The following is a 20,545-nucleotide window of genomic DNA, read 5'->3' on the forward strand; positions in this document are numbered from 1 at the left end:
TCTAGTGGCTTGAAAACATCCAATGGCACTATTCGAAGAAGAGCAGGGGAATTATTCCTAGTGTCCTGGCCAATATTTGTCCCTCAATCAACATCACAGAAATGGATGATCTGTTTGTGACCACGTTGATGTTTGAGGGAGCTTGCTGTGTGCAAATTGGCTGCAACGTTTTCTATAAAAGTGACTCCAAAAGTGCATTTTAAAAATTGGCTGTAAAGCACTTTGGGGCATCATGCTTTCTGTAAAGCTGCATCCAACACCTTTCACACTCATTCAATCACAAATGCATATGCAAAGGGGATATATTATTAATATTACTTCAGCTTGAGATAAATCTTCCTCGCAGTTGGCTAATCTTGTACAATGACGACCAGAAGGCTGTGCCAGTTTACTTATGGGTATGCATAACAGTGGGTTCCCTTGGGAGGTTTTGCTAGTGTTTCCGATATTCTGTCATCCAATAGTCCCAGAAACCGGAAATGTTGCTGCAACCCAGTGTTTGAGGGACTTTAAAACTTCAACACCATTTTAAAAAAAAGCATATTAATGAAAAAAAAGCTATTAATGAGAGAGTTTTCTTAATCTTGATTTCTGATCAGCAGATATTGTTGCCTGGAGGTGTTTCTCTGTAAAGAGCTGCTGTCATGCTGTTTTTATTATTCATTCATGGGATGCGGGCATTGCTGGCTGGGCCAGCATTTATTGCCCATGAAATGAGTGACATTTAAGAGTCAACCACATTGCTGTGGATCTGGAGTCGCATGTGGAGCAGGCCAGGAGTTAACAAGAGGGAACCAGATGGGTTTTTACAAAAATTGACAATGGTCATCATTAGACTTGATTCCAGATTTTCACTGAATTCAAATTTCTGCTGTGGTGGGTTTCAAAGTAAGGAGTTTAACAACACCAGGTTAAAGTATTGGACTTTAACCTGGTGTTGTTAAACTCCTTACTGTGTTTACCCCAGTCCAACGCCGGCATTTCCACATCGTGGGATTCAAACCCAGTACCCTGGAGCATTAAGGGCAGCACGGTGGCACAGTGGCTAGCACTGCTGACTCACAGCGTCAGGGACCCAGGTTCAATTCCCGGCTTGGGTCATATTGAATGTCAGTGATGGCATAAGAATGGACATTGAGACGTGAAATTTCTGACCTATCACAACAGTTTACCTGCTGTCTTTCTGGTTGGAGAGTGTGGGATGGACCGATCTGTGCGAACTATGATATGAAGAGATTGTTCAAATGTTTAGGGATTATGGGGGCAGGGCCTGGGTGGGATTGTGGTCGGTGCAGACTCGATGGGCCGAATGGCCTCTTTCTGCACTGTAGGGTTTCTATGATTTCTATGATTAACCTGGGTCTCTGCATTACTAGCCCAGTGACAATACCACTACGCCACCACCTGCCCCATGTTATTGCAAGCAGGATTGCTATTTGCTGACCTGACACTATCAAGTAGGGTGTATTATAATCATATTCTGAATATGATTGGCTTGTTTCCTGATGAGATTAGTAACCCTAATGAGTTGTAATAGGTTTTTTTGAATGTTAAGAGCTCTTTTGTTCTGTATAGTGTGGCACAGTGGTTAACACTGCTGCCTCACAGCACCAGGGACCCGGGTTCGATTCCCGGCTTGGGTCACTGTCTGTGTGGAGTTTGCACGTTCTCCCCGTGTTTGCGTGGGTTTCCTCCCACAGACTGAAAGACGTCCTGGTTAGGTGCATTGATCCGGGCAGGCGCCAGAGTGTGGCGACTAGGGGAATTTCACAGTAACTTTGTTGCAGTGTTAATGTAAACCTTACTTGTGACTAATAAATAAACTTTAACTTTTTTTAGTATACTGGATAGGCATCAGACTGTGGCATTTTGAAAGGTTCAAGAGATAGATGCAGAAATGATGCCTTTACAAGTTGCAAGGTATTTCATTTCACCATTTAAGACCCAATTAAAAGTTGAATGTCTGACCTGAGTTAAAGAAAGACTTGCGTTCATGTACAACCGTTCACGACTGCAGGACCTCCCTACATTTGCAGCCATATCAATACTTGGTGTAGTCACATGTTGTAATAAAGGGAAGGTGGCAGGAATTGGCACACAGCAAGTTCGTAATGTGATAATGACCGGCTATTCTGTTTACGACCAAGAGATAAATGTTGGTCAGGACACTGGAAATAACTCTCCTGGTGCCCACTTGAGAGGGCTGATGGACTTCTGACAGTATAGCACTTTCTCTGTAATGCACTGGAGGCATTAACCAACATCATGCTCTGAACTTGGACCTCGTAGAATCCCTACAGTACCGAAGGAGGCCATTCGGTCCATTGAGTCTGCACTGGCCACAATCCTCAGACCCTATTTCTGTAACCTCACATATTTACTCTGCTAATCCCCTGACACTAGGGTCAATTTATCGTGGCCAATCAACCTAACCTGCACAGCTTTGGACTGTGGGAGGAAACCAGAGCACCCGGAGGAAACCCACGCAGACACGGAGAGAATGTGCAAACTCCACACACAGTGACCTGAGGTTGGAATCGAACCCGGGTCCCTGGGGCTGTGAGGCAGCAGTGCTAACCACTGTGCTACCTTTTAACGTGGTGTTGAGTGTGGTAACTGGTGGTAGCCAAAGCCAACACCCAGACGAGTTAAAGATTCTTCCTGCTCAATGTAAATCCAGAATGTAGCTGTTTTTAGTCCTGTTAGTTATCATTTATTCAGCTCCCATTGTGGGCAAGGCTGTCAGCTTGCAATGTAATGATCAAGATCTTTATTTCTTTTTCTGTTAAGCTTGATTTTGATCAGTGGGTTCCCTGACTTTATCTTGCTTTTTATTTACTAATGCTAATTTTGGGGTCTTTCCCATCCGTCTTTGCTTAGAGCAGCTATTTAAGAACAGAAACTTGGGCTGGGATTCCCTGCACCCATTCGCATCAGGATGGCAACAGGAGTGTGAAATATATCGGGAAATAAAGTCACATTTTGCATTGGTGTAAATGCCACGATTGTCCCCCTGCTCCCCACCCCCACCCCCCCTCCCTCATCAGTTCAACATCAGGAACCTCCTTTTGGATACATTATCGCATAATTATCAGGCACCTACCCACAGCAGCGTAACGACTGAATGGCCTGAGGCCCGACTGGTTTATAAAGGCCAAGCAATCCTCCGAGGGGATCTCGGGTGAGTTCAGCGCTCGGGGGGAGGGGAAGAAGAGGGTCATTCCTGGCACTGCCCAGTCACCCTGCTGGGGCTGCCTGGGGGATTCTGGAGGTGCCTAGGTTGTGTTGGATGTGAGGGTGGCCCGATAATGCCAAGAGGTGCCTGGACACAGGCCGGTGGAGTCCAAGGCTAACAGTTTTGGTGGCTGCACACTAGAGCAGACTTTAAAAATGGCTCCCCTGTCCCCTCATTTCTATGTTGCTGGTGGGATGGATGAATCGGAGGCCATCCAGTGATGCATCATGGGACCTGAACTTGAAGCTTCAAAGATTCCCCCCCCAATTCCCAGACTATACGGCCCAGAAAGCCACCATTGCCGTTCATGGTTTCAACGCCGCTTTTCCCACCCGCCATCGGCCTTTGATTTCCCAGAAACAGAGGCCCCTGTCTGTCTGCTCCGGTGGGTATAAAAGATCTGACTCCTGAGAAGAAGAACGGGAGAATTGGTTTCAGTGTCCTGGCCAGAAATGATCTCAATCACATTGCTATCTATTCAGAACTGTGACGAAGGGTCATCTAGACTCAACATTGGCTCCATTCTCTCTCTCTCTCTCTCTACAGATGCTGTCAGACCTGCTGAGATTTTCCAGCATTTTTGTTTTGAAGGCATGCTTTGTCTATGCCAATATAGCTGAAGCGGCCATCTAAATGACATCTGGAGGCTTAAAGTATATCCTTGGATGGTTTGCTAAAATCTGGCATGGTTGCTTTGGTCTTCTTTGTACCTTTTTGTCCTTGTATTCTGCACTTCTGGCAGAAGTGACACACTGAGGGTCAGTGTGGACCCTCCTCGCAATTTTGAGTCACACGTGTTGTTGATGATTAGGCATTCTGAGGCTTTCTGCTATCTGGGATCAAGCAGACAAATGCTGTTCCAATTTGATGACAGAATTATGTCTTTTTTCACGAATAATTGCACGACCTGACTCTCAATATTTTGAAGTGGATACTGATTCATGGAAACAATAGACTTGCTGACTGTTGGCACTGTCATGGGCTGTATCAAAAGTGCTATGTCTCAAGAGAGAAAAGAACTGGCAAGCTGTCAACTCTTTAATTCATGTCAGTGTTTAAGTTCATTATTTTGATAGCAGCCTTGCAAATACAGAGACTGTGTTTGTTTGAAAGGTATGCACAGCGAGGAGAGAGAATCATCTCTGTTTGTGCCATCATAGTTACCTTTTTAAAAATGACCCTCCTAGTGACCATGAGCCAAGAGCAAGATCAACCTCAGACAAACTGAGCATCTGAAACCCAGGCATTTGTTGTATCTTTTATTTAAAAAAAAATTTACTCCCTCTAAAGTTACAAAGTCAACGCACAAAGTGGACCGGATAAACCCAAATCCATCTCCTTGCCTGCTCCAAAAACCAAATTCAAATTCCAATTGGATCCAATTCATGGTCCCCACAAGGGAGACAAATAAGATCCAAGTTGACAAAATAAGGCATTACACTCCATCTTGGGCTTGATCTGATGCTTCATCTTAGCCAAAAGGCTGAGAAGCAATTATGAGACCCCCTCCAATTCGATATCAACAGGCTGATTCATCACCACGTAAATGAGTGAGATGTGAAGGTATTGGCCGGAATTCTTCAGCCATTCACGGCGGCACAGTAGCACAGTGGTTAGCACTACTGCTTCACAGCTCCAGGGACCTGGGTTCAATTCCCAGCTTAGGTCACTGTCTGTGTGGAGTTTGCACATTCTCCTCGTGTCTGTGTGGGTTTCCTCCGGGTGCTCCGGTTTCCTCCCACAGTCCAAAGATGTGCGGGTTAGGTTGATTGGCCATGCCAAAAATTGCCCCTTAGAGTCCTGAAATGCGTAGGTTAGAGGGATTAGTGGGTAAATATGTAGGGATATGCAGGGTAGGGCCTGGGTGGGATTGTGGTCGGTGCAGACTCGACGGGCCGAATGGCCTCCTTCTGCACTGTAGGGTTTCTATGAATCTATGATTTCTATGATTCACGTCGACATGGGGGTGACATCAGTGGGAATTCCCATGGACAGCGACGGGACCAGAGAATCCCGCCGCCAGCAAACAATGCGCCACTCCCACTGGTGGGAAACATGTGGCTGGGAGGCCAGAGAATCTCGCCCATTATGTCAGCAGGGAGTTTAGTCAAATTAGTTCCATTCCATAAAGGGTTCCTGATGTTCATTCATCGCAGAATAATCCATTTTAATTTGCACTTCCTGTCACACTCCCATTGTTTCACTGTTTTTGACATTGGTCATGGTTCAGGGGTAACATTCTCACTTCCTGTGTCAGATTTTTGTGGGTTCAAGTGGCACTTCATATAGCTGTGCACATAATTTGGGCTGAAGTGCGGTCCTGAGGGAATGCTGGTCTGTCACGATGTGCTGTCTTTTGAGAGTGATGCTAAATCAAAGCCACATTTGTTCTTTAGGGTTTGCATTCACCCTATAGTGCTGTTTTGAAGAAGAGCAGTGGTATCTTCTTGGTGTCTTGGCTAAATATTAATTTCTCCAGCATCACAAAAACAGGTGTGATCCGATCATTATCAGATTCTAGTTACTGGGAACCTGATGAGTGCAAATTGCTGTTTGAGTTACCTATGTTACGGCACTGACTCCACTTTAATACTTTATTGGATGTAAAGAGGTTTGGGAGATCAGAGAGATTGTGAAAGGGAATCTATAAATGCAAGTCTTTTGGTTTTCTTTTTATCCATGCATTTTGTTTCCAAGTTAACATGTACAATTGAAAAGTTCCCCTCCCGCACGGAAGGTTTGTATTTTGCAAAGTCATCTTTCTCTTTATCCAAGGGATTGCCAGTAACAATGTGGTTGCAGATAAGAAGCTCCAAAGATCATGGCATTCAGTGACTATAGGAGAGCTGTTCGACAGCTGAAGTTGATATTATATGGTTTCACTTGGCGAGTATTTAAGGGCAGAGCAAAGTACTGCAGATGCTGAAATAATACAAGAAAATATTGGTTCTGACAAAAGGTCATTGACCTGAACTGTTGATTCCGTTTCTCTTGGCAGATGCTGCCCGAACTATGGAGTGTTTCTGCATTTTCTGTTTCTATCTCCACATTTCGAGGGAGTTTACTGGATTAAATGCCACTGTCCTGCCGCAATTTGGTTCGATTTGATTTATTCTCGTCATATGTATTAGTATACAGTGAAATGTATTGTTTCTTGCATGTTATACAGACAAAGCATACCATTCATAGAGAAGGAAAGAAGAGAGTGCAGAATGTAGTGTTACAATCATAGCTAGGGTGTTGAGAAAGATCAACTTAATGCGAGGTAGGTCCATTCAAAAGTCTGATGGCAGCTGGGAAGAAGCTTTTCTTGAGTTGGTTGGTGCGTGACCTCAGACTTTTGTTTCTCTTTCCCGATGGAAGAAGGTGGAAAAGATTATGTCCGGGGTGCATGGGGTCCTTAATTATGGTGATTTAAGGTCCAAAGATCTGGCTAGAACATCAGGATTTTAAAATCTGCCTGGACCCAGGAAATAAATCTAGCCAAATCCTTGTTTTAATCAGATCTTGACATTTAAAAAAAAAAAATTGAATATTCATACCCAGCATATTAAACATAAAACATACCACAGTGCTTAACAGGAGCATTATCCAACAAAATTTCACACTCAGCGCTTATTGGGTAAGAGTCACAGAAGTAGTAGGGTTCGCCCAGAGTCTTGGAGGACAGAGAAGAGAAGTTTGGGGGATGAATTCTAGAGCTACCGTCTGATCCAAATTTATGGTTCTGTATAGATCAGTTTGCTGTTTCTCTTCTTGCACTTAATGGTGCGCAAGGCAGACTTTCATCTGTTCCCATTAGATGAGGTTTTTCCTGGAACAGGCCACTAGTCTGTTGCCAGAGGCTTATAGCTTGAGAGGTGCCACTCCTCACCAAGCATGGCTGACCGGGAGTCCCTCACACTCTTTAATTGCCTGCCATTGGCCTGTGTTGGAAGGAGTTTGCAGGTCGATACTCAAACCTGTTGGCCGCATTATGAAGGCACCCTCCTTGACCATCAAGTCTTGGGGTGGAACTTGAACTTCGAGCTTCTGACTCAGAGGTAGGAATGCTACCCACTGTGCCACAAGACCATTCTGTACAGTGCAATGCCTAGATCCAATTAAACATTTAACCATCCTGAACACCAAAATCAAAGTTATAACACCAGCAATACCCAATTTGTATCATCCTAATTGTAATACTCTGTAAACATGTATTGACAGCTCAGTGGTTAAGATTTTAACAATGCCAGGATGCAACTTGTTTCTTGAGGTAATGGAATTTTAAGTTTCTGGTTGGCTGAAGAGATCAGACCTGCTTTCTGCTGAGTGTTGGGTCACCAGTGTCTGATTGCAATGCAAGCACTGGGAGGAAGGGTTGTCATGACCCATCCAGCTGTGTTTCCCATTTCAGCAGTTGCCAGATCTTCAGTCGGATTCACAATATTTGCACTTCCAGGTGTTCCCCAAACACCCATGAAACAACTTCTGGAAGATTGCGATTGATTGGGATGATTTAACTGGCAATGCAGTTCCTCACTGCTATCTCTTATCTATGATTAGCTCATCCATTTTGAACTTGCCTTGACTTTACTCTTTATCCCTTTCTGACTTTTACACCTGCACTTTCCTCCTTGGATCTGATATTAAACATGATTTGCATCCTTCTTTGTGTACCTCCTATTCGCTCACTGGGCTTTTGTCTTGTTTAGTCCCTGCCATTTTCAAAAGGTTAAACTTTTTGTCTCAAACCCGTTCCTTTTGAGGGTAAGATTCATGTCGCCTTTTCCCCTTGTTGGATTGTACAATTCACACTTGGTGTCCATATCCTTTAACATTATGGGGGCGCTTCTAAGTGTCAAATTAATGTAAAAACTGAGTAAATCGCGCTGGTTTTTTCAGCAGAAGTTTTTCAAAATTAATCTCCCACACTCCATGCACGGCTGAGTGCACTAGCGTGAATCAGTGCAAAAAGCTCTGGGTGGGGGCCTATTCCCACTGGAGAGGCCTGCAGCATAGCGCTGAGCGGGCCACTGCGCCAACAGATCGACGCATGCACAGTGGCCCCTGTATGCCGGCCTCCTGATTACTGGCCAGCTTAATCGTCCTTCTGAGCATTGGCACTTTTCCCCTTGGGCAGTGCCCAAGGCAGGCACTGCCAAGGTGGCAATGCCCAAGGGGCACCCCGGTGCCCAACCCTCTGGGTCCCTTGATTGCACCCCCCCCGCCCCCAACCCACCTTTTCACTCCAGCGGGGTCAGGCCGTTAGCTCCTTGCAAGTGGGGAGCTATACTAAACCCTGCTGGAGTGAAATACGGGGGGGGGGGTGGGGGGAGAAGAAAAAGAGAAAGAGAGAGGAGAGGCTGGGAGGGGGGGGCGGGGGGGGGGGTGCTGGGTGGAGGAGAGGCTAGCGGGCGCAGAGATTTCAGTGGGCCCACTAATGGCATTTAAATTGTATTAAAATTTAAATCCTTTTCTCCCCATGTGAGAAGGTGTTACAATATTTACATGCCAGCTGTGAGGAGTACTTTTCCCTCTGAGCGGGTTATCTGTTTAAATGCTACACCAGAAATTGGAGCACGTGACCCAAGCTAATCAGTGTCCTACTCCTTCTGTTTCTGATGTTCTTGCCCTATCTGAGGGAGTGCTGCACTGTTGGAAGTGCCGTCATTCAGATAAGATATTAAACCGAACACCCATCTGACCTCAGATTGGTGTGAAAGATCCATTGGCATTCCTCGAAAGAGCAGGAATGTTCCCCTTGGTACCTTGGCTGCCATTGATCCCTCAACCAGCATTGTTTCCTACTTTACAATAGTTCGCCTCTTCAAAAGTACTTCATGGGAGGTGAAGCACTTTGGGATGTACTTCGGTTGTGAAAGGTGTTATACAAAAACAGGTTCTTTCTTTCCTTATGGCCCTTCACGGAAGTTTCTGTGTTGTTTTGTTTTTGATTTTGTGATTAATATGCAGGCAATATGAGCAATGACATCAGTTGGCATAACATCAGCTTCTGAACTATCGTTATCAGATTGTACCACGACCTGTACCTCACAAACGTATGTTTATATCATGCAGAAAAACAGTCCCCTGATGAATAGACAGAACTTTGCCATTAGCATTGCTACTGCTGCTTAAAAACATTATCATATTTTCAACACAGCATTTGGAACTTTTGTAAAAGTTAAGTTTCAGTGGCTTTACTTTAATGCCATCTCAATGCAAACATTTGGACAAATGATCCTTTCTTATACCTTTAACTAGCACCTGCATAGCAATTTTGATGTAGTAAAACCTCTCTAAAGGAGGACTTGGCATAGAATCAATCCCTACAGTGCAGAAAGACGACATCCGGCCCATCGAGTCTGTGCCAACTCTCATAGAACCATAGAAAATTACAGCTCAGAAACAGGCCTTCTGGCCCTTCTTGTCTGTGCCGAACCATTTTATGCCTAGTCCCACTGACCTGCACTTGGACCGTATCCGTCCACACCCCTCTCATCCATGAACCCGTCCAAGCTTTTCTTAAATGTTAAAAGTGACCCCGCATTTACCACTTTATCCGGCAGCTCATTCCACACTCCCACCACTCTCTGCGTGAAGAAGCCCCCCCCTAATATTCCCTTTAAACTTTTCTCCTTTCACCCTTAACCCATGCCCTCTGGTTTTTTTCTCCCCTAGCCTCAGCGGAAAAAGCCTGCTTGCATTCACTCTATCTATACCCATCAAAATCTTATACACCTCTATCAAATCTCCCCTCAATCTTCTACGCTCCAGGGAATAAAGTCCCAACCTATTCAATCTCTCTCTGTAACTCAGCTTCTCAAGTCCCGGCAACATCCTTGTGAACCTTCTCTGCACTCTTTCAATCTTATTTACATCCTTCCTGTAACTAGGTGACCAAAACTGTACACAATACTCCAAATTCGGCCTCACCAATGCCTTATATAACCTTACCATAACACTCCAACTTTTATACTCGATACTCCGATTTATAAAGGCCAATGTACCAAAGGCACTCTTTACAACCCTATCCACCTGTGACGTCACTTTTAAGGAATTCTGTACCTGTATTCCCAGATCCCTCTGTTCAACTGCACTCTTCAGAGTCCTACCATTTACCCTGTACGTTCTTCTTTGGTTTGTCCTTCCAAAGTGCAATATCGCACACTTGTCTGCGTTAAAGTGTCAGAGCATCCCACTCAGGCTCTCCCCTATCTCCGTAACCTTGCGCATTTATCATGGTTAATCCATCTAACCTACACATCTTTGGACACGAAGGGGCAGTTTAGCATGGCTAATCCATCTAACCTGCACAACTTTGGACTGTGGGAGGAAACCAGAGCACCTGGAGGAAACCCACGCAGACATTCAGAGACTGTTCTGTCAGTGTGGAGTTTGCACAATCGTCCCAGGCTGGAATTGGACCTGGGTCCCTGGCGCTCTTGAGGCAGCAATGTTAACCACTGTGCTGCCTTGTGGTGCAGCGAGTAGCTTCCCTGCCTCTGAGCCAGAAGCATCACGTTGAAATCCCACCTCGGGATTTAAATGGTCAGGGAAAATGCATTCATAAGGTGGTCAGATATGTTGAGTGTTAAGCTGCAAATCCTTCCAAATGTGCCAATGGTTGATGGTAATAGCGGGAGAGACTCCGGTAGGGTGAGGGAGGAGGAAACAGTGATTGGGCCCGGGCATGCCTGGGGGGGGCAACAATTGGGCCGTGGGGAGCTGGAGGGCTGGCATTGTGGGGCTGGCCAGCAATTGGGGGACTAACAGATGGGCCACTGCGCATGCGCTGATCTCGGCGCTGACAGATTGGCGCATGTGCAGTGGCCCGCTCATTGCTATGTTGCCAGCCTCTCCAGCAGGAATAGCCCACTGATTTTTAACATGAGTCTCGCTGCTGCACTCAGCAGTGGCACAGTGTGGAGGAGATTCTTCTCGGGACTCCCACTGAAAAAAACCCAGCAAGATTTATTCCAGTTTTCATACAAGTTCAACACTAAATTCTTTTGCGAGAATCCCGGCCTTGATTTCTATTTGATCCTTACTGGGTTGAGCTCCATAGGATTGCCTTCTGTAGTGGAATTGCCCGACACTGTCTAGCCACAGACATGAAGAATGGTCAGCTGAGCAATGCCATGGAATTAGAATCACAGAATCCCTACAGTGCAGAAGGAGGCCATTCAGCCCATCGAGTCTGTGGCGACCACAATGCTACCCAGCCCCAATCCTTGGTAGCCCCACGTATTTACCCTAGTTATTTCCCCTGACACTAGGGGGCAATTTACCACGGCTAATCAACCTAACCCGTACATCTTTGGACAAAAGTAGATTTCATCATTATTGCAACTTTGATTTTTGTCCGATATTTTTCATTCAAGTTCACTGCAAATGTCCGCTTTCGCAGGCAAAGTGATTTGATCAGCAGAAAAATGATCTGTTGTGTAAAGTGCTTGTATTTACTGTAAGCTGCTGGTCTATGCTCCATTATTTCTGGCTTAATCAGTCCTGCCAAGTTGGCACTGTAAAGGCCATTGAGTTGGTTGTCGGAAGTAAACAATTTATTTAATTGTTGGGGATCTCACAGAAATTTGTAAAATTCTAACACGATTAGACAGAATAGATTTGGAAAGAATATTCCCAATGTTGGGGGAGTCCAGAATTAGGGGTCAGAGTTTGAGGATAAGGGGATAAACCTTTTGGGACTGAGGTGAAGAGAAATTTCTTCACCCAGAGAGTGATGAATGCGTGGAATTCGCTACCACAAAAAGTAGTTGAGGCAAAAACATTGTGATTTCAAGGACAAATTAGATATAGCTCGTGGGGCTAAAGGGATCAAGGGATATGAGTGGGGGGCACAGTAAGGTGGGATCAGGATATTAAATTTGATCAGCCATGATTAAAATGTGATGTGGAGATGCCGGTGTTGGACTGGGGTGGGCACAGTAAGAATTCTCTCAACACTAGGTTAAAGTCCAACAGGTTTATTTGGAATCACGAGCTTTCGGAGTGCTGCTCCTTCATCATCCACTCACCTGATGAAGGAGCAGCACTCCAAAAGCTCGTGATTCCAAATAAACCTGTTGGACTTTAACCTGGTGTTGTGAGACTTCTTACTATGATCAAAAATAAATGATGGAGCAGGCTCGAAGGGCTGAATGGCCTACTCCTGCTTCTAGTTTCTATGCAATACCAAATAACGTATCTTTAATGTTGTTAGATCTTAATTTTGAGAAAGTGGCCTGTGCTCAGGAGGATGGTGAGTCTCTTGCTGATTGTGGGAATCTACTGCTTATGCATGTCAATTGTTTATTGACTGGTGAGCCATTTTCCCCTTCCCTCTTCTTTGGAGGCACAATTTGGCAAGTTTAGGTCTTTAATTGACTTAATTCAAGAAGTGAAGGTGAAATGTAGCTTGTGATAATGGACAGAGAAGTTTTCGATGAGTAGTGATAGTGTAGCAGAGGGAAGCATGGCTGTACTTTTCCACCCGATTGAGAAGTCATCAGCAGTGTCCTTGGAACAGGATAAATGACTTCATTTTATAACTTGCATCCTATCATTCACAGAAAAATAATCACATGGGTGCCAAAAATACACTGCAGAGCATAAAAAAGAAGTTGATTATCCAATTTCTTGTTGTGTTCCATAAAATTTTTGCATGCCAACTATTTTATTCAGTAATATTTAACAAAATCCTTCTTGGATGATGCAGAGTTCAAAGCTGTATAATCATAAATCCTAATTTCATAACCACACGGATGGATTTCTCTGAAGAAGTTAACTTCCTCGAAGTGGGGGCGGGGGAACAGCTCAAAGACGAGACAGAAGTTCAGGCAGTATCTCATGTGAGTCTGTTAGGCAAGGTCTATGGAGGGTATATCAGGTGACAAGATAAAGCTGGTGAATGTTATCAAGTGTGAAAAGGTCCTTTTATGAAGCTCGAACCTGCGCAGCATTGGGATAATTCTGCTTGTCCACTTGCAAAAGGATAATGTAGCTATAACGGTCAAAGGCGACTCCCTTAATTAATTAGGGCGGCACGGTAGCATAATGCTTAGCACTGCTGCTTCACAGCTCCAGGGACCTGGGTTCGATTCCCGGCTCGGGTCACTGTCTGTGCGGAGTTTGCACATTCTCCCCGTGTCTGCGTGGGTTTCCTCCGGGTGCTCCGGTTTCCTCCCACAGTCCAAAGATGTGCGGGTTAGGTTGATTGGCCAAGCTAAATTGCCCCCGAGTGTCCCAGAATGTGTGGATTAGTGGGTAAATATGAGGGTTAGAGGGATTAGCAGGTAAATATGTAGGAATATGGGGATAGGGCCTGGGTGGGATTGTTGTCGGTGCAGACTCGATGGGCCGAATGGCCTCTTTCTGCACTGTAGGGTTTCTATGGTTTCTATGGTTAATGTCCCATTTTGAGACATCTCGGATCAGGGATTAACCTAAGTGCTTTTGACACTGAATGTCATGTGTAAACAGGGAAACAGCACAGCTTAAGGTCACTACAATAGCGTTTTGTTGCCGAGGAAGTGTTAGTTGCTGGAAAGATGTGTGTAGACCAAATTCTATTAGCAGCAGAGCTGTATTACATCCTTTGATCATAAATACACAAGCCCATATGATTTTCCTGTTTTGATTTCTCTAATATTTGCCACTATAGACCTTTTATGAAATCTCGGTTCATTAGTGTATTAATGTGGGAACTATTCCTGATATGGTCACAAATGCAGAATAGTTTGGTGATTGCTCCTTTAGCAGCACCTACACTTGATGTATTTCATTGACTGTAAAGTGCCTTGGGACGTCATGCATTTGTGTTACTTAAGGTTATGAAAGGTCTTGTATGAATGTGAACTTTTACAAGTTAGTCATAATTTGACTTAATCAGTCTTCAATCAACTTTGAGGAAAGATTAAGGCAAAATACTGTGGATGCTGAAATCTGAAACAAAAGCAGATCTAGGGGGCAATTCTCCCAGCAGTGCAGCGGGCCAGGAGACTTAAGGGGAGGCTGTGTAGCAGGCTTCTCGCTGGGCGCCACAGCCTCCGCATGTCTCTGCCCACTGGATTTCCAGCGTCGTCAGCCACCCACCAGGAGTGTTTCACTACAGCGGGGTTTACAACAGTTCCCCAATAGTGGGGAGCAGGCAGCCCAAACCTGTTGGAGTGAAGGGGGGGGTCATGGAAGCCCCCCCCCCCCCCCAGAAGGTTGGGGGTGAGGGGGGGTGCCCCTTGGGCATTAGCAGCCTGGCCCCCTGGCACTGTCCAAGGGGCAAAGTGGCAATGCCCAGGGGGTGTCTGGCCATTGCCCACCGGGCATTGGGCAGTACCAAAGGGGCAGGGCCTATGGGGGAGTGGGGCCTCTGGGGAGAGAGCGCTGGGGATTCCGCTGCCACTCTGCACTGGGATCAATAACAGAGGGAGGGAGGCCAGCGATTGGGACTGGCCATTGGGGTGGGGGGGATTGGAAGGGTCATGGCTGCCGAGGGGGCAGGAGGGGTGCGGTGACTGCTGGTGGGGGTTGGCCGGGGCTGGCTGGACATGTCCAGAAGGCCAGCGATCGGGCCGGGGGGGATTTGGTGGGGCAGCGCTGCAGAGTCGCTGTGCTGGCCAGCAATTTGAGCAAGCCAGCAATCGGGAGGTCAGCAGACAAGGGCTACTGTGCGTGCGGAGATCTAAGTCTTGACAGATCGGTGCATGTGCAGTGGCCCACTCAGCGCTATGCTGCCGGCCTCTCCAGCAGGAATAGGCCCCGCCCACTGATTCTTGCGTGATTCATGATAGGGTACTCTGATGTACAGTGTGGGAGATGAGATTTGAAAATCCCACTGGAAAAATCAATGGGATTTACTCCAGTTTTTATGCAAATTAGGCACTTCCAGAATTTTTTTGGGAGCATCCTACCCCTCATGTTTCGAGTCAGGATGAGGGTCATCCAGACTCAAAGTTAACTGGATTCTCTCTCCATAGATGATGTCACACTTGCTGATATTTTCCAGCATTTTCTGTTTTTGTTTGAGGGACGATTGGTTGACTCCTTTTGGATAAAATATTAATTTATTGGTACAGATCAGAAACCATATGAAGCCAAACCAGACCTCAACAATTTTCTATTTTGGCATTAGTGTCCGGATAAGATGTTGTAATCCAAATGCAATTCTAATGACTAAACTGGGAAGCTTTTATCAAAACAAACTTTATTTAAAAACACAGTTTAACTATAATAAATGAATGAGCTTAACTTTTTTAACAATTGAACAAACATGACAAGATACAATCCTTCGCAGCAAACCTATCACTCAGTTCCAAGCAAGCAATATTTCCCATATTGACTTAAACCGCTCCATAAAATTAGTTTGCAAAACACAGGGTATACTTGCTTTGACTTGGGTTGCCAGGCTTGGAATTTTCAGAACAGCTCTGTAGAGAGAGACAGACCAGGCAGCAACTGCTTATATTTAAAAAATGAAACTGAAACTCTTTCTTTCCTGAAAGCTTAGCTCCTCGTATTAAGCATGTGTCTCTGTCAATCAACCTAATCAAAACTCTATTCTGAAACCCCACGGAGAACCTAAGTAAACATAAATACATTAGCTCTGCTTTAACCAACACTCCACGTCTAAAATGAATACTCATCTTGTTCTCCCAGCTACTAATATAAAGGTTTTCCTGGATCAACTGCCACCCTACAAAGCAGAGCTGAGTTTAAATCATACCCATTACAAGAAAAATGATAAATATATTTCTTAAAGCCACAGTATCATCACAATATCAATATTGCAGGTTCTGCAAGTGCCAATACTCCAAATCTACACTAATTTACTTTTTTAATATCTCAAGGTTTTCAAAATAATATTTATTATGTAGATGCATGGTAACAGGATATATCTTGCCTGGAGTTTACTACTTTTATTGCTGTGATCTAGGGAACTTTAAATGGAGGAAGGAATGACTAAATTAGTAAGTGGAAATCTTTTAAGTGTTTAAGATTGTTTGAGTGTCATAAGTAGGCTTACATTAACACTGCAATGAAGTTACTGTGAAAATCCCCATGTCGTTGCATTCCAGCACCTATTCGGGTACACTGAGGGAGAATTTAGCATGGCCAATGCGCCTAACCAGCATGTCTTTCGGACTGTGGAAGGAAACCGGAGCACCCGGAGGAAACCCTTGCAGGCACGGGGAGAACATGCAGACTCTGTATAGACAGTGACCCAAGCCAGGAATCAAGCCCAGGTCCCTGGCGTTGTAAGGCAGCAGTGCTAACTTTAGCTGGATAAGTGGGGTGATCAATTTGAGTTAATCATATACTTTTAATCTGCTCAATTTCCATGTAATCCAAAGTTATTGATTTTGTCCTTTTTTCTTTTGTTTTCTTTAGTTTTCCATTTGTCGGAAAAAGTCACCTCCGTGGTACCAGAGAGTGTCCTGCTGATTGTGCTGGGCCTCATCCTGGGAGGAATTGTCTGGGCTGCTGATCACACTGCCTCCTTCACCTTAACGCCAACTGTCTTCTTCTTCTATCTCCTGCCACCCATTGTATTGGACGCTGGGTACTTCATGCCCAACCGGCACTTCTTCGGGAACCTCGGAACAATTCTAATGTATGCTGTCATTGGAACAATTTGGAATGCTGCAACCACTGGCCTCTCCCTCTATGGTATCTTCCTGTCGGGCATTATGGGTAAGCTTTATCTAACTGAAGTGTGACCAGGGTAAAATACAAGTAGTGGTTATTCCTCTCTGGAATCTAGTGGTATCCCCCGGCACCTTATACCAACATGGATCTGTCATGGTCGATTTCTGACTGGTTGCAGGGACACATTTATGCTTAACTCTGGGAGTATTTGCTGTTCAACCTGAGAACTTGACCAGTACATTGAATCTCATTGCATCAGTATTGCTGACTCGGGGCAAACCCAGGAAGAGGACATTTTTCCACACAGGTTCGGGGAAATCTATTCTTTAAAAGCTTGCAAATATCAATGTGGATACATAAAACCAGAGATTGTTGTGCTGTATTTAAAATGGCAAATTATTAGATTGGGATTACTTCAAAAATCTGATCATTCTAATGTTTGCTTACTCTCCACGTCTGATCCTTTTACTTCATTTGGAAAGCAAAATAAACCATTTGAGATTCTGCACTTGTATGTTACAAGTGGCTAAATGATAGCTTTGTTGAATGTTCCCTTAAGTGACTTAAAAGAAAAATAAAGCACTTTATACCCAATTAAGTACTCTGTGAATAGACACTGTTATAATGTAGAAAATGTGACAGACAATTTACACATAGCAAGGTCCCAAACAATGTGCTAATGACCAGATAATATGTTCCAGTGTTAAAGAATAAATAGTGGGCCAGGCTCGAGGAGAGCTCCCTGCTCTGTGTTGTCACAAGTATGGCCATAGAATCCTTTATGCCCACCTGAAGGAGCAGTAGTGGCCTCAGTTTAACATCTCTGCTGAAACGCGGCATCTTTGACAGCACAGCACTTCAGTACAGTACATGTGCAGGAATGTAAGGCGTGATCATGTATTTAACTCTCTGGAATGCTATTTGAAAGCAAGGACTTGGAGAGACTGCGACTGTTGACACCAGTTGAATCAAGAGGTTAATTCTTCAGCTGTAAATTTTTGTTAAACCCGAACTTGGGCACGTGTGAGTGAGCAGTTGTGTAATGTGCAGATGAGGCAATATTGTGCTCATGTTCAAGATAGCAACAATTTTGATGCGTTTGCCTTGAGGTAATTGGCACGTGGAGCTTATTTGTGAATAACTAACGCTATCCTTGGGCTTCAGTTGTCAGCTGCTCCCTGGTAATGAACCGAAATCCTGTGTTGGAATGTTTTGGCTTGAGTTCCCGATCCAGGGAATTGAGTCCATTTGAACGATTTGCTGCACTGTTGTTATTGCTTGGGTAAAATGTTAATCTATGGCTCAGTTTTCTCCCTTGGATGGGTATCAAAGATTCCATGGCACCATTTCCAGAAGAACAAATGAGTTGGTCACCTAGCTTTATTTATCCCTCCTCTATCTGTAAAACATATATCAGGCCATCTCTTCCTGGTCCCCCAGCGTCAGGTTTCCGGGAGGTACTCCAATGATGTGCTGGGGCATCCCCCTTGGAAATCCCCGGCAATTGCTCCGAAGCTCTAACTTCCCCTGGATAATTGCACTGTGCTGGGAACCATCCAACAAAGTGATTTTAAATTGCTAACTTTGGATGGTTCTGCCAGTTTTACACTCGCGGTTACTCTGAGGTAGAAGGACTTCTCACTTCAGAGTAACTATCTTGAAGACCCAGACCAAGCCCCACACGCCGCTCCCCGGCTCAGCCCAGCCTGACACCATTTGCCGATGATTGCTACACTGAGGTTTGCTGTTTGTGGGATCATGCCGTGTGCATGTTTACCACTTAACGAAAGTGACTCGATTTTTAAAAGTACTTAATGGGACGGCACAGTGGTTAGCACTGCAGCTCACAGCGCCAGGGAGCCGGGTTCAATTCCAGCCTCGGGTCACTGTCTGTGTGGAGTTTTACCTTTCTCCTCCTGTCTACGTGGGTTTCCTATGGGTGCTCCGGTTTCCTCCCACAGAGCAAAGATGTGTGGGATAGGTTGATTGGCCTTTCTACGTTGCCCCTTAGTGTCAGGGGGATTAGTAGGTAAATACATGGGTTTACGGAGATGGGCGAGATTATTGTCGGTGCAGGCTCGATGGGCCGATTGGTCTCCTTCTGCACTATAGGGATTCTATGAATTGGCTATAAAGCTCTTTGGGAAGTCCTGACATTGTGAAATGCACTTTATAAATCTAAAACTTTTTCTTTCTTTCTGACTTTGATTTGAATCATTGTTTTCTTCCTGCGCTCTACCTGACGTGTAGATTGTACCTTGCTGCTCAGAGCTGATGTTCAATGTAAGGCATTATAGTTGTGTAAGTGTCTGGTTAGCATTGTAACCTGTGCCTTGTGCTTCCATTAGCAATATGAATGGGAAAAGCAGGGGTGTGTGCTGTATTAAGATGGACATGGGTACCTGCCTCTTAGTTTGTGTCTGGCTGATGCCTGTCACTGTTTCACCTCCCAGATTTCGGAAGGCATCTGACCCAAGATAATTTTTTAAAATATGTACATTTGTTAGGCGTCTCCTTCCCCAGACTTAACCCCCTCCCCCTGCCCCACAACCCAACTGCAACCCCATGCTTAGCTTTCCTGCCTCCCACTTACGTTCTTGACTGTAACCTCCTGCTGCCTAAATTTTATCACTGCTGCCTAATGGCCAAATGTTGATTCTCAACTTGGTTCCAGCATTAAAATCCCCCTGGGGGTGGTTGTGGAGTGGGTAGTGGTCATAGAATCATAGAATCCCTACAGCGCAGAAGAGGCCATTTGGCCCATTGAGCCTGCACCAACTCTCTGACAGGATATCTTACCCAGGCCCTCTTTCCCACCCTAGCTCCGTAACCCCACACATTTTCCATGGCTAATCCACCTAACCTACATATCTTTGGACTGTGGAAGGAAGCCCATTCAAACATGAAGCCCATTCAGGAAATGTGCAAACTCCACACAGACAGTCACCCAAAGCTGGAATTGATCCCAGGTCCCTGGAGCTGTGAGGCAGCAGTGCTAACCACTGTACCACCAGGCCGCCCTAGAATCCTAGTATAGTATGATCCTAATTTATGGGCCCTTCTGTTTGTAGTTTCCACTGCTTCAGGCACTTTTAGACAAAACTTGCATTGTGAACAGTAAATGCAAAGACCTCTTAGGGTGTTGTGATTGGCTACCAATCTGCCCTAAGTCACTTCCTTCAGTTTGAACTTCCCATCACTTTTTTTTCTTGGAATTCCTATATGGCTTTGCATCTTCCCATCTCCATAACCATCACCAATATCCCTGTTCCTCTGGAACTTACCTTTAGCTGTTTCCATAGAATCCCATCCCTGGACCTCTCCACACTCTCTCTCATCCTTTTAAGTTGCTTTTTAAAATCTATTTCTTGAACTAAGCTTTTGGCTAACTGAGACATTTGGACAGGTGCATGGATGGGAACGGTTGAGAGGGACATGGGCCAAATGCAAGCAAATGGGATTAGTTCAGTTTAGGAAACCTGGTCGGCATGGATGCGTTGGGCCGAAGGGCCTGTTTCCGTGCTGTGTATCTCTGTGACTCTATCCTAAAATCTCCTTATGTAATTTTTGTTAGTTCTTAGCTGCAAATTTTCCTGTGAAGTGCCTTGGGATAGTTTAAATGTTCTATACAAATGTTATCCTAGTTGCAGCTGGAAGCTAACATTCCTGGTGCTTTCCACTATCTCT

General features: G+C 45.0%; 1 protein-coding gene across 1 annotated transcript in view; it reads left to right on the forward strand.

Moving 5' to 3' along the window:
• The window catches only part of LOC144479518 (sodium/hydrogen exchanger 3-like), a 134,305-nt gene that overhangs the window by 79,623 nt on the left and 34,137 nt on the right, over positions 1 to 20,545 (forward strand). The window contains 1 exon segment of the mRNA XM_078198286.1: positions 16,601 to 16,903. Coding sequence (XP_078054412.1) covers positions 16,601 to 16,903 — 303 coding nt within the window.

This window comes from Mustelus asterias, chromosome 2 (assembly GCF_964213995.1).
Source record: "Mustelus asterias chromosome 2, sMusAst1.hap1.1, whole genome shotgun sequence".
NCBI classification, from domain to species: Eukaryota; Metazoa; Chordata; class Chondrichthyes; order Carcharhiniformes; family Triakidae; genus Mustelus; species Mustelus asterias.